The sequence below is a fragment of the Liolophura sinensis genome, chromosome 7 (genome assembly GCF_032854445.1).
Source record: "Liolophura sinensis isolate JHLJ2023 chromosome 7, CUHK_Ljap_v2, whole genome shotgun sequence".
NCBI classification, from domain to species: domain Eukaryota; kingdom Metazoa; phylum Mollusca; class Polyplacophora; order Chitonida; family Chitonidae; genus Liolophura; species Liolophura sinensis.
Genome location: NC_088301.1, coordinates 11,379,305 through 11,391,812, shown reverse-complemented (window position 1 = coordinate 11,391,812; position 12,508 = coordinate 11,379,305). Strand labels below are relative to the sequence as shown.

At 37.6% G+C, this 12,508-nt stretch overlaps 1 protein-coding gene across 1 annotated transcript; it reads right to left on the bottom strand.

The window, feature by feature from the left end:
- Positions 1-2,496: 2,496 nt before the first annotated feature.
- Positions 2,497-12,251, bottom strand: LOC135470638 (uncharacterized). Its single transcript, XM_064749674.1, has 8 exons — positions 11,836-12,251; positions 10,709-10,766; positions 9,738-9,798; positions 8,380-8,447; positions 7,738-7,792; positions 6,895-6,937; positions 6,184-6,289; positions 2,497-2,653 (listed from the first exon to the last, which is right to left on the bottom strand). The coding sequence occupies exons 1-8, from the start codon at positions 12,198-12,200 to the stop codon at positions 2,522-2,524; spliced, it is 888 nt and encodes a 295-aa protein (XP_064605744.1). The 5' UTR covers positions 12,201-12,251; the 3' UTR covers positions 2,497-2,521.
- Positions 12,252-12,508: the final 257 nt, after the last annotated feature.

The following is a 12,508-nucleotide window of genomic DNA, read 5'->3' as shown; positions in this document are numbered from 1 at the left end:
ATCTACAAATCTTAATACATAAAACAAAAAAATTACCGTGGTTTGCAGACACATCACCTGATTATTTTCAAACATTAATCAAAAACTAATTGCACACACATGACAAGGATATAATAATATATACATATACATATCCCTAAATGTAGGCCTATACAAAACCATTCAGTTAGAATTCATCTGAAATATATGCTAACGAAAAACATAATTTTAAACATGTTTGTACGAAGCATCTATTTTATAGTTTAAATAATGTTCAACATGATAAATATGTTTGAACATACAGATACAAGCAAAATAAAACCTTAAAATGAACTAATAATAATAAGTTATAACATTCGTGCAGTAAGCATAAAAAAAATGATGTACAAACTAGTCTTGGCAGCTCTGCTAGTTTCTGCATCTCTGTAACACTTGTATCAGTTTCCAAATGAGGAAAACATTCAAACCATATTGCCACATGCTGTTACTACCATGTTGCCATGGTAACATTGTTCAATAATAACATTACATGCGTAATAATCTGAGAAAAAAATGCTGCCGCACAATTCTAGTGGTGAAGGAATATGAAGTGGTATGTGCTTGTGAAACATATCTAAATATGGGTGATAAAAAATAAGCATCCCCTGAAAACAAACTATATCAGTATAATACATGTATATCACATCTAAAGATCTCTAAACTCAAAAATCTGAGAAACCATAACATTTACATGTATATTTACTGTGCCTATTAACAAATCTCTAAAAAAGCAACATTTACACATGTATATTTACTGCTTGTGTTAACAAATCCTAATAAATAAAAAAAAATTGGCAATGCATATAAATATGTAAATTTCCATTCAACAGTCTAGACAATGCTATTATAAACACAAAACACAATCAGTTGCACATTTTCAGTCACACACAACAAATGGACCACATTCACTCATTGTTACTTTCATGTACAGGGAATAAAATATTGTGGAATGCTCGAAGAAACACAATGAAGGCGTTAGTTATTTATCCACCCAGTTTTTTAAGTTTCTGACTTTGGACAAACCCAGCAGACATGGCCTCGATCTCGCTAAAGTGTGATTTAGAAACTGTTCCTTAGGTTACTTATCACTGAACTAGATGTTAGCAGGGGCGGGAGAGTAACTTGATTCAATTTACAAGTGGTTGGAGTCCAGGAGCTGTGTAAAAGAACTGGTAGCTGTCTGAAAATGTTTGGGGGTTGGGGGGGGGATGAAGTACATCACCCATTTATGCTTTCCCTAAATAGTACTCCTTTGAATGAATAAAATTTACTACCAATCAGATTCATCCTTTCAGAACTCACATTACACTTAAAAAAAGTTTACCTGGTATTTGGTAAAGCTATTAAAGATATGGGGTTAAGCTATTTGTTTTTGAAGCAGCCACTCAGAAGTTATATATTCTGATTAGCCAGAGTGTTATAAATGGATAAACAACCATGAATGTAAGAAACTTCAATCAACAAAGACTAGTTTTTCTTTTGAAAGCTTCAAATCACACCTTCCCATGTTTCTAAACATATACAAAAGAAATTAAAATCACAGATATCTATGATAACTGGTTTTGAAATGAAAATCCGTATTTCCGTCACTACCCGGTATAGAGGTACTACCGTACTACCTATGCATCTCCATGTACATATGTAGGTACAACAAGCTACAACCAAGATAATGTGGCATCACATGATCAAATACTGGAGGAGACTGAAGTCAGGAGAAGAGAAAATTCTGGGAGTGGCAATCCACAGTTCCAGCTTTTCTATAGCCGGCTGTTCCATTTACCAAACTCCCTCCTACAAGTCGAGGTAATTAACATGAATGAGATAAACAGTACTAAGTTTAGGAATAAAGCTAAATGTACATATCACTACGACGGGACAATACCCTTCTCACCATGGCAATGAATCATGAGAAAATATTCTTCCATTCAGACAAATATCCAGATATTACCAAAATTTTTATAGGACTAGCACTCAGCTCACAAGCAAATTTCATCCAAATCTTACCCTAACTTTTCCTCACAAGTTGTTGACAGACACTCAGAAATACGAATAAACACCATCAAAACATGGCGGAAGTAATAAAAAAAACTTACCCTACAACGAGACAGTTTCTGTAGAAAAAAGTCAGCCAACATATCCATTAAAATAAGAAATTTTTACAGGCTGTCAACAGACAAAAATTCAAGAAAAATGAATTTCATGTTAAATTGCCCTGTTGTACCCCTCCTGTGCATTCTCCAAAAGCCATGAAACAGAGCAGCTTTCCAGCATCTAGTCCCGGTTCCTTCTCCCCATGTGATTAAAATTCTCAGCTGAGGAAGAAACAGTGGAGAAACAGTGTCCACTGGCAGTATGTTGACATAATTGACCACATGAATTAAGGCAGTAGGATGGATACAGGGTAGGAAGGCCTGGACAAGTGGCAACAAGAGTTATGTCCCCTGTCCCGCAGCACCAGCAAACCAGAGTATAACGCAGGACCTGCTCTGGGTACAGAACACATTCATTTCTTTGTCTGTTCCGCGACGGGTGTGCTTGGGCCAGGTTCATGATTCCCATCACACTCATCCTTTTTGAAGAACAACAAAGGGAACATGCCGATAAAGCAGCCGATGGACACGCCCAGCATTTTGCCCTGCAGACAGAATACATTCAAAATATACTTGTTTTTTTTTTTTTTGTTACATGTACATATGCATTTAATCCATCTTCAAAAGCCATGGGTAATTAAGCTTCGATAATCTTCGCAGTAGAATTTTTTTTAGCAAATTAATATTAATCATATTATTTAATATTTATTTCATTTTTAAATGTTTATGCATTATACCTTTGGAAATGTAGGCTGAAGGATTGCAGTTCTTACACTCTTCCCTTCATCCACCAAAACAATTAACAGTAAATTTTCTTTGAATTTTTCAACAAATCATCACCCTGTTATATGAAGTTATATCTGATTTTATATCTGTAAATCCCCTAAAAAATTAACAATGATCCACGATGAATTGGCAAAAATTCCATGAAATTTTAGATGATTCAACTTTCCTAATATATATATATATATATATATATATATATATATATATATATATATACTTTGACAATCTAGGTATAATAGGTATCGTATATCACACAGAGTTTAGCTGATGATTTTGAGAAGTGTATCCCAAGATTCCTTGTGTCCAATTGGTAACTGGACACAGCTGTAGGGCAGTAGGGGTCTGAGGTGCGTGTTCACCTGATCACAGTAAGTGTGACAAGCTCAATGAATGCCCTCACACATGACTGAACATGCAACAGATAGCTCCTGTAGAATCGCTACACAGCTACTGCCAGAATGCACATCTCACGCACGGCGTGCCGAGTGAGTCATGCCAAAACGCTTCTGTGAGCAACGAAATGTTAGCACTGGTAGGCCTACCATCTCTACATACCTTCTACCAGAATGCATGTTTCACGCGTGGTCTGCGAGAGTATGTCGTGCCAAAGCAGGCAGGTTGAGATTAGGCGATGGATCAATAACAAATAGGCCTACATTGATGAGCGCGCAGGTCTTTAAAAACATCACCGCACTACAAATATGTGTCTAGGATAAAGTAAATAAAAGCCCATATGTATTTTAGAAGCTAATTTACATACATAAATACAACACTTCACTGCTCCGACTTACCGTGATTAGGTTCGGCTTTACATGTTGGAGCAAGAAAATCCATTTTCACGCAAATTGCTTTTATCAGAACTCATGATCACACGTTACCAGTGTAGGCAAGTGTAGTATTGATCTAACAATAGCATTCATTACATGGAAATTGGAAGGGGGAGGGGGGGGGGGGGAGGTGCCAAATTACATGTATAAGCTATTAAGAATTCAGATATAAACAGCCGAGTTGTATTGATATCATGGCTAATCCCAAAGTTTTGCACAGCTCTGGGTATAGTCTTTGAAGTTTCACCATGGTTTAGGAGACCTTCAATCACAGCAGAGACCCAATCCGACTACCTGATGTTTTAGCAAGGGCTTTTAATTCTACTCACTGTAAATGGGCTACCTGTGTCGCGTAATCCACTGAAAGACATGACTATATGGCTTTACTGAAATGGCTTAGTAGCCAGGTTCAAAGCGGTCTCACGAAAATTACTGTACATGCATTTCACCTGGCACGTGGATTTATTTCAATTAATGGACTTCTGTTTGCTAGTTCAGATTCGGCAGGGGATTTCACAATTGTGTCTATTTAAAGGGACCAGTGAGTGAAAATAAATGCATCTAATTGGTCAGTGTTGAAATCGGTAAGCTGTCAGTTACCTGTTGACATTTATGCACATGCGACTCTGACTTCTTAGTCCAGTGCATGGCAATCGGCTGTCATAACAATGCGAGAACGAGGTTAGAACACATGGTATATCTAGTTTAGGAAACTTTGTTGAAATGTGTTTTTTGTGTTGAACTGAAGGTACCCAATTTTGATAAGGCGGGAAAATAGAATTCTTCTAAAATGGGAAGAGAGTTTCGATTAGCATGAAACAACATGTGGGTGAGACGTGGCAAACTCCACTGCTATTTTACGAGAGCTTGACGACTGATACTTGCCAATCAGACCTATATTGCTGAAATACCTTTGTACGTCAATTTGTTAAACGTATTTATACAGCTGTGAATGGACAACACCATTCCCCGGATAATGCTATCATCAGGCTAAGCATTCGCCCATCAAGTCAGCAAGTGTAACCCACAAATTTAACCTATGAACCCCAGAAGTAATACTTGAAGTGGTCTGTTTAGCGTGCACATTTTTGGAATATACAAGTTTGTTGCAATTGCCGCTTGATGTTTTATTCACTTCAATTCATGAGTAAATATACTGGTGGTGACTGGTCAGGAAATCTAGGAGCCTCAGTGTCAAGTACTGTAGTTGACCCTCATACTGTGTGGATTAGCAACCTAAGCCTTCATGAAGTTTAATGGGAGAGCTAATATCTCATATGACAACATGCGGATGGTCGTGGGTTTCCCCCAGGCTCTGCCCGGTTTCCTCCCACCATAATGCTGGTCACTGTCGTATAAGTGAAATACTCTTGAGTACAGCATAAAACAACAATCAAATAAATAAATAAATAAATATCTCATATGTCAAGTCACCCCCAACTCAGACTGTGCAGAAGTAACTGATGGGGAAAATTTTAGAGCATTTTCCGCAAGTTAAAAGTTAAAAAAAAAACATATTTTTTCGACGACTGACAGACACAAAGATGAAAACAATGTTTTAGTGAGGGTCTAGATGAGCTAGTGGGTGTATAATTACCCTTCCGAGGGCCAGCAGCCTTCACCACACTGGGCCCACTGCACAGCTGGAGGCTGATCACTCTCCCATCATCTCCTTCAGCAACTCTAATCGGCTTAACTTTACGGCCAGAAATTTTCGGCTAAACTCTACGTTATATGTGGTATTCAGTGGTCTGTCACTCATTTGCCACTAGTACACCTTTCACAGACAGTAAAATGTAATGTATGAACATTTAGAGTTTTACATTGTAACTAACAATTTTTCAGTCATATGGAGGATTCATTAGGTGTGTGTACGTATGCAGTGTTTTCTTGTGAAAGGAACAGTCCATACTGCCAAACTGCTGCCGCAAATAAAGCATCATGTGAAAGACACCAGACATGACATCCCACTGCGTCACATTACACTGACACCTGGCCAACCAGCCCTGTTCCCTTGTTCTAACATTTACCTACAAGGCAGCAACATGTACCATTTTTTAAATTAAATTTGGTATGAAACAACCTGGCAGTGATCCTGGATCTCCTGACTTCGAGGCAGAAGCTCTCATCATTAGGCCACCAAAGACATCTCAAAATGGAATGGCTTTCATTCCAATACATTTTATATGCTGACGGTGCCCAGTTACTTATGTGTTTGTAGGAAACCAAAATAGGCCAAACACTGGCTAACTACTGCTAGACAACCACAGTGTTAATGTATGCCTTTGCTTCTCAAAGTTTGTTCGGGAAAAAACTGGGTACACACAGACCAACAGAACTTTTCCATATCTATTTTGTTGATATTTTTGACAAGCAGCTTTTAGAACCCCGCTAACTCCTTATTTCACTGAGTTACAGAGCACATTAAGCTGGGTGTTTTTTAGTGATATCCATGAGCTCACCAGGTTGGAGTAGCGGCGAGTTCTCTTCAACAGGATCTGCTGTGGGGTCAACGGGGGAGCCTTCACACCCACCTTAGCAGCCATCGTCTCCACGTATGAGGCAGACCTGAAGCAAAAACACACATTTTAAACTATGTCAAGAAGAGACGTTTACTACATGTATGGTATCTTACTTCACCTCTTTGCTGAAACTCACATGTCTTTATTAACATTATAAAAGACATGATTTCACCAAAATGACCATTATTCAACACTCATACTTCTGTTGATTTATTTATTCCTTTGATTCTTGTTTTACCCCATCCTCGAGAATATTTCACTTCTACGACAGCGGCCAGCATTACGGTGGAAGCAAATCAAGCAGAGCCTGAGGGAAACCCATGACCATCTACAAGTTGCTGGCACACCTACTCCTATGGCATGTACAGTATATGTGCATGCAGTTTATATACATGTCAAAAAAGTATTAACATATAACATAAACCTTCATGTAAGAAGTGACCAAAGAAGGAAGTAATACCATCACCTGACAATCTTCTTTGAAAGCTGAAACACTTGGCATTTCATGCAAACAACGCAGCAAAGAAATACCAACATTCAAAACAGTTAGATCAATAATTCTTCAGGCTATAAAGCTATCTTTATGCTTTAATTTAATCCATTTCTCAATTCCAGTGAACAACCAGTCCCAGTCTCGGGACTTTGACTTACCCTACACCAGCCACATCCGATATCATATTACCGAGACCAGCGGCTGAAAAACAGAGAAAGGACCCAGTATGTATTATCAATACATTTGGTGTGGAGGAAAGACAGAATTTGGGGCCTGTTTCAGAAAACGTTTTTCAGGCTTTGGCTTAAACTTGTAATCAAAATTGAACTCTTAACTATATGTATCAAATCAACAAATTTTGACTATGCTGTGTGCTGTTGTAGTACTATTTCAACCAAGTGCCAGCATCCAGCTTCAAATATCTGCTTTTGTAAAAAAGATCAAAGTTTTGGACTTTAGTCCAAACTGGCATGAAACAAGCCCCTGGGTCAGCTTCTGAAAAGCCATTTTCAACGTGTCATCAAAATCTAAAGCATAGTTAAAGTGCTTACCCTTGTGAAAGTTGAAATTTTGATAATACTGATGTGATGCTAATTCAAATTTTCACTTTTTTGTCGTTGCATTGTTAGCTCCATAATGACAAATTAATTCAATGTGCTTCATACATTACATGTTACAAAATAATTTTATTTATATTTTATTTATTAACAGAAAATATTTCAGCCTGCTGAGTGATGATCAGTGCAAAGAGACAGGTTAAATGCCATATTATTTAAAAGTCTTTAATATTGAACTGTTTTTTGTTTTAGTTTTTTTTTCTAAATCACACAACCATAAAAAATCAGAAGAGCAGGTAAGAGAAACCTTAAATCAAGGGTTAATGAGAAACCAAATGTGTGAGATTTCAAAATAAAGGAAACTAGTATTCAGGCTACCGTGATTCTAATGGCAGCCTCATGCATCAGAAACCAGTATGCTCAAACTGTACACAATGAACTCACCTGTCATTGTAGATATGCCCAGCACTGCCCCAAACATTGTGTCGATATATTCACCCTGAAAACATGAAAGTATGTATGCATACGATATTACAACTGGTAAGACTGATAGCATTCAATGTTTATATGCTTATTATACATTTCAACATTCAACATCAAGGCTCCATTCAACGCTTATATGCTTATTATACATTTCAACATTCAACATCAAGGCTCCATTCAACGCTTATATGCTTTACCTTATACTGAAGTGAACTACACATAAACGTTCAAATAACCTCATGACAAAATGCATGTACTTAATATCCCATGCAACATACTTTGAACAGTTGGCAAGTAGGTTTTGCAATTATAACAACACCCTTGATCCTAGACCCACAATACATTTTACTTCATTTAAAATGTGGTTTTAAAATTTAAAATGCACATGTCACTGAAATGAAATTTTACATTGTTGAAAAGCAGGTTGTGCCAAGCTGAATGAATTGGGTTAGAGAAACAACATAAATCACATCATTCAACATCTTAACTACAAGTATTCTGGTTTGTAATAAAGATTACATAACAGGTCAACCCGTATATCTGTACAATTCTATACGCTTTAAAAAATTCCGACTCTCCTTCAAACAATTAATAAAAACTTACAGCTACTATCATCATAAAGTTGTCCAGGAATCCAAACCCAATAAAGGGAAGAGCATTGTGCAGTAAGACTGCAAAAGAGACATGTCAAATTTATAAAACATACAACGTAAATGTGTCTATTTATACCAACTCCTGTAGCATGTACTAAATATACATACATATATATGTTAAACAAAAAACAGTACATGTAAAATGAACGGGTTAACATGCATACAAAATTTCCCAACTTTTGATCTGACAAGGCACTCAGTAATTATTTGTACATGTACGAAGTCAGTTTGACAGGGAAACAAATTGTTTAGAATACCTGTTTTTTGTTAAACTTAAAATACAAATTTTCTTATAAAACATGTTTCCTAAGAGTGTTATAACCTAGACAGGCTTTTCTGCAAAACAGTTACAAGAAAATGGATTTACACATAGAAATGGCCCAGGACTGACAGCTTCATCTGGGATATACATTCAGATATTGTAGCTTTACAGACAACTGTACCAAGGAGGGAAATAGAACAGCTATGTCCTATGTGATTAATGTTGGTTTTTGAGTTGGTTTATTCAGTCACCTACATGCCCATGCATATGGACAGGTCGTACATGTTGCTAATAGTAGAGATGGGGCTGTCTCTCAAGGGGTTGTACCATCACGCTGCTTTAATCACCATGACATCGCACACTGAAAGTATACGCCACTTTGGTATTTGTGACAGGCATTACGGTACCGTTGAGAAACAGCCCCCAGAGCTCGCAATCCACAGATTTGGGAATGGGCCAGCTACCTCACAATTGGGAAAATTTCAATGCAAAGCTGCACATTTTGGGAAAAAAATGTGTCAGGGAGGTGTAATTATGTGTACTTTACAGTTTACAACTGGTGCATAACCTACCCTATTCTTCAACCAATTTTTTGAAATATTCTGAGACAGCTCTGAGGTGAAGAGAAATACTTTGCACAGTTTTGCCTTTTCATCTATTTTATGAAACTTGCATTCTTAATACTGACACAAATGAATCACTTAAGGGTCCTTTTCTTAATAATGGCATGCATAAATTCTACTGGAAAAAAGTGCTTTAGTGGTTGTTAAGGTGGAAGATTTAAAGAGGGTCACATTTCTTGAAGAAAAACTTGTGAATGCATATGTGACTTAACCAAAATCCAGCACACGAAACTTCACATCTCATAATATACCTATCCCACTGTTCAAACAATAAAAGAGAAGCGCAAATTGGAAAACAGACCAATTGGATTGTGGCCAAATATCACCGCTCGAGCATAGGTAGACTGTGAACTGGTAGAGCCTTCTCTATAATCTCTCCACAATACATGTTCTACATACAAGACTCTACTAAGTATACATTACCTAGACGAAGTTGATCTTTAGTTGGAGGTGCAGCTTCAGCTGTAAGAAAAGAATTCACAATCTATTTTAATAATGACAGCGATATAATGTAGTTGTAGATTAGACCATTGGCGTGACATGCATAAATAAAATTAAAATTAATAGTTTCAAGTTAACTTCACAATTGACTGACTCCAATATTTGACACAGCATGCACTAACAAAAATTACTTTCAATTTCTAGTTAATATACAGTGTGCATTCTGGGCATTTCCAAGATAGTCATTAATTATGGTTTGCTGTTTTGCTTCTTTAAATTTAACGATGACAAAGTCACAAAAAACGCACACATACAACTGTTGAAGATTAATAGAAATGTGTATGGTCTGCTATATACATACTGTGTACCAATACACCCTCCCTGTCCCTGTCTCATATTAGTGCTGTTTTAATAAATCAGGTATCAGCTGGCTAGTATGTCAGCAATAGTGTCAGAGGAATCAATACATGAAGGTTCAAAACACATGTTAACACGTAAACCTGTATGTGCATGTACATACACTACTAAGACAGAAGGCCAGCTTGGGCTGGACTTGAACTCACAAGTCATTGTGTCATGTTGCGGTGTTAAACCCCTCAGCCACGGAGACCCCCAAAAGACATGAAAAAAATGACAGCCGATCTCGGCCCAGGATCTCTGGCCATATGCCACACAAGTTTACCACCAACACTCCTATACCAAACTGCAAGCATTCTACTACAGCATGTTCACTTATCCCGCATATGAAGCTTTAGGGCGTATACAAATATTCCTCAGGCATAACACAGACTAGACCCTCACTTCTGGATAGCCTCATGACACCCTTTAGCCTGGGTTATTTATTTGACTGTATTTGCTTAACACCATACTGAAGAATTTTTAATTCATAAGAAGACACTTGGAGGAAACCAGAGTCCCCAACATAAACTACCAAGCTTTGGCAAATTACTTACGAAATTTCCAACATGTGGCTTACAGAGATTTACACCATAATGGTGGAAGACAAGTGGTCTTCAACAATGTCCATGAATGTAAGATTGCTCAAATCACCATACAAGCACTGTCGACCCCTTGTAGTCACCGGGGCCTGATAAGCAGTGATTGCAGGGCCTTGGGTTCCAGTGATATACTATCCTACACATGAATACTGCTATTAAGTACTGACATATAATGTTGATCTTCGTCATGTTGACACAGCCAATATGTCAAAATCCATCCTTTTCTCGGACATGACACAAAGAAAAAGCATACAAAGCAAACTTATCACTGAAGCAAACGTTATAACTTTTAAATGCATGAAACAGTCATTAATTAGTCATTTAGTTACACTGCCTTTTGTGAGCACTCTGTGTAGAACTACCATACTGATGTACCATCAGAGAGCTTGATAAAATCTAGTCAGAAAGCCATCCACTTTTAAATGTATCAAACTCTCATTAGGATTAACGAAACCATCAGATGATATGTTCTTATGCCAGTTCTAGGAGTAGTGCACTGCCTGACTACAGAAATGGCTGTACATCCCATTTTCTTTACATGGACTTCTGGTTCAAACTAAGCAGTTTGGAGCTTAACTAAAATATTAGACATTATATTCAGGAAATGGACAGGGATGAATGATAAGCATATCTGAAGCCAGACAGCATCGTTAGTTTGAGGCAATAAATGGTCCAGTCTGAAAAGTGGAATGACAGACATGACCGTTTTAAAACCTAGATTAGCTGTATCGAGTGACCGTCACACAGAAACTATATGTAACGTGTGCATCACACATGGTACACAAGAGCTCTTATCTACACAGTCCAGTCTAGTCTCTCACCACATACTATATGTCATATATCAGTATGTGGTCAGAAACCAAACTGGAGTACCAGTAGAGCTCCTGTAACAGGGTATCATACCGCTGAAAATTGTTTAGTGATTAATTTCAAATAAAGCTAGCTATATCTGCGTACAAACATTAACATGCCCTCTTTGAGTTCATTACTACCTCTAACATTTTTCTCTTGTCTGTCTATCGATGATAAAGTTAGCGAAGTGTACTTTTGAGCTGTGAATGTTAAGACTAGCAGCCTATAACGTGAAGTTAAAACTGCAAAGCCTGGATGGGTACCCAGATGCCAGGAGCTCCCTTAGTCGTCTCAGATCGACAGTTGACGGTTGTTGTTTAATCACTTTACCCGCATGTTTCTCATCTTCTTCGAAATGAAGCAGACTCTGTAGAAGAAGTTCTCTTTCCTTGGAATCGATTGCGACAAGAAAGTCTTTGGCGGATTCTTCGTCAGGTAAATGGCCATGATAATCTCTGTAGATGTCGATGAATTTGTTTGGTGGGGTCGCCACCTTCGTGTGTTTGAGGGATACCCTTTGCTTCAAGGTGCCTTTCACTGACAATGCAACATTTGAATACAAAAGGCGACTGCATCTCAAGCAGGTAAGCGACATGTTTACCAGGCAAAGACGTGTCACACTGACGAAACACACGTCTGATTATAATATAACCTGGTACAACACGCCACGCTAAATTTCAAAACACTGCAACTTAGACAGTATATCGCAAGATTCCAAGCCGCACTGCTGGACAGCTACATTTGCTGTACTTTCATGTTACAATGAATAGTAAGTTTTCTAAAACAATATTTTGTTATTTTTGTATAAATGAGTTCTGTCTGATATTGTAATAAGAAATGTATATAAGGTTTGATTCACAACAAACTGGTGCAATGTTTGGTGCGAAAATGCGGCTGCCCAGC

Coding starts and splice junctions, on each gene's coding strand:
- LOC135470638 (XM_064749674.1), bottom strand. CDS start 12,200: ATGTCGCTTACCTGCTTGAGATGCAGTCGCCTTTTGTATTCAAATGTT. Junction 9,799..10,708: donor AGCCACATGTTGGAAATTTC/GTAAGTAATTTG, acceptor TTATTAAAATAG/ATTGTGAATTCTTTTCTTAC. Junction 8,448..9,737: donor TAAAGATCAACTTCGTCTAG/GTAATGTATACT, acceptor TCTCTTTTGCAG/TCTTACTGCACAATGCTCTT.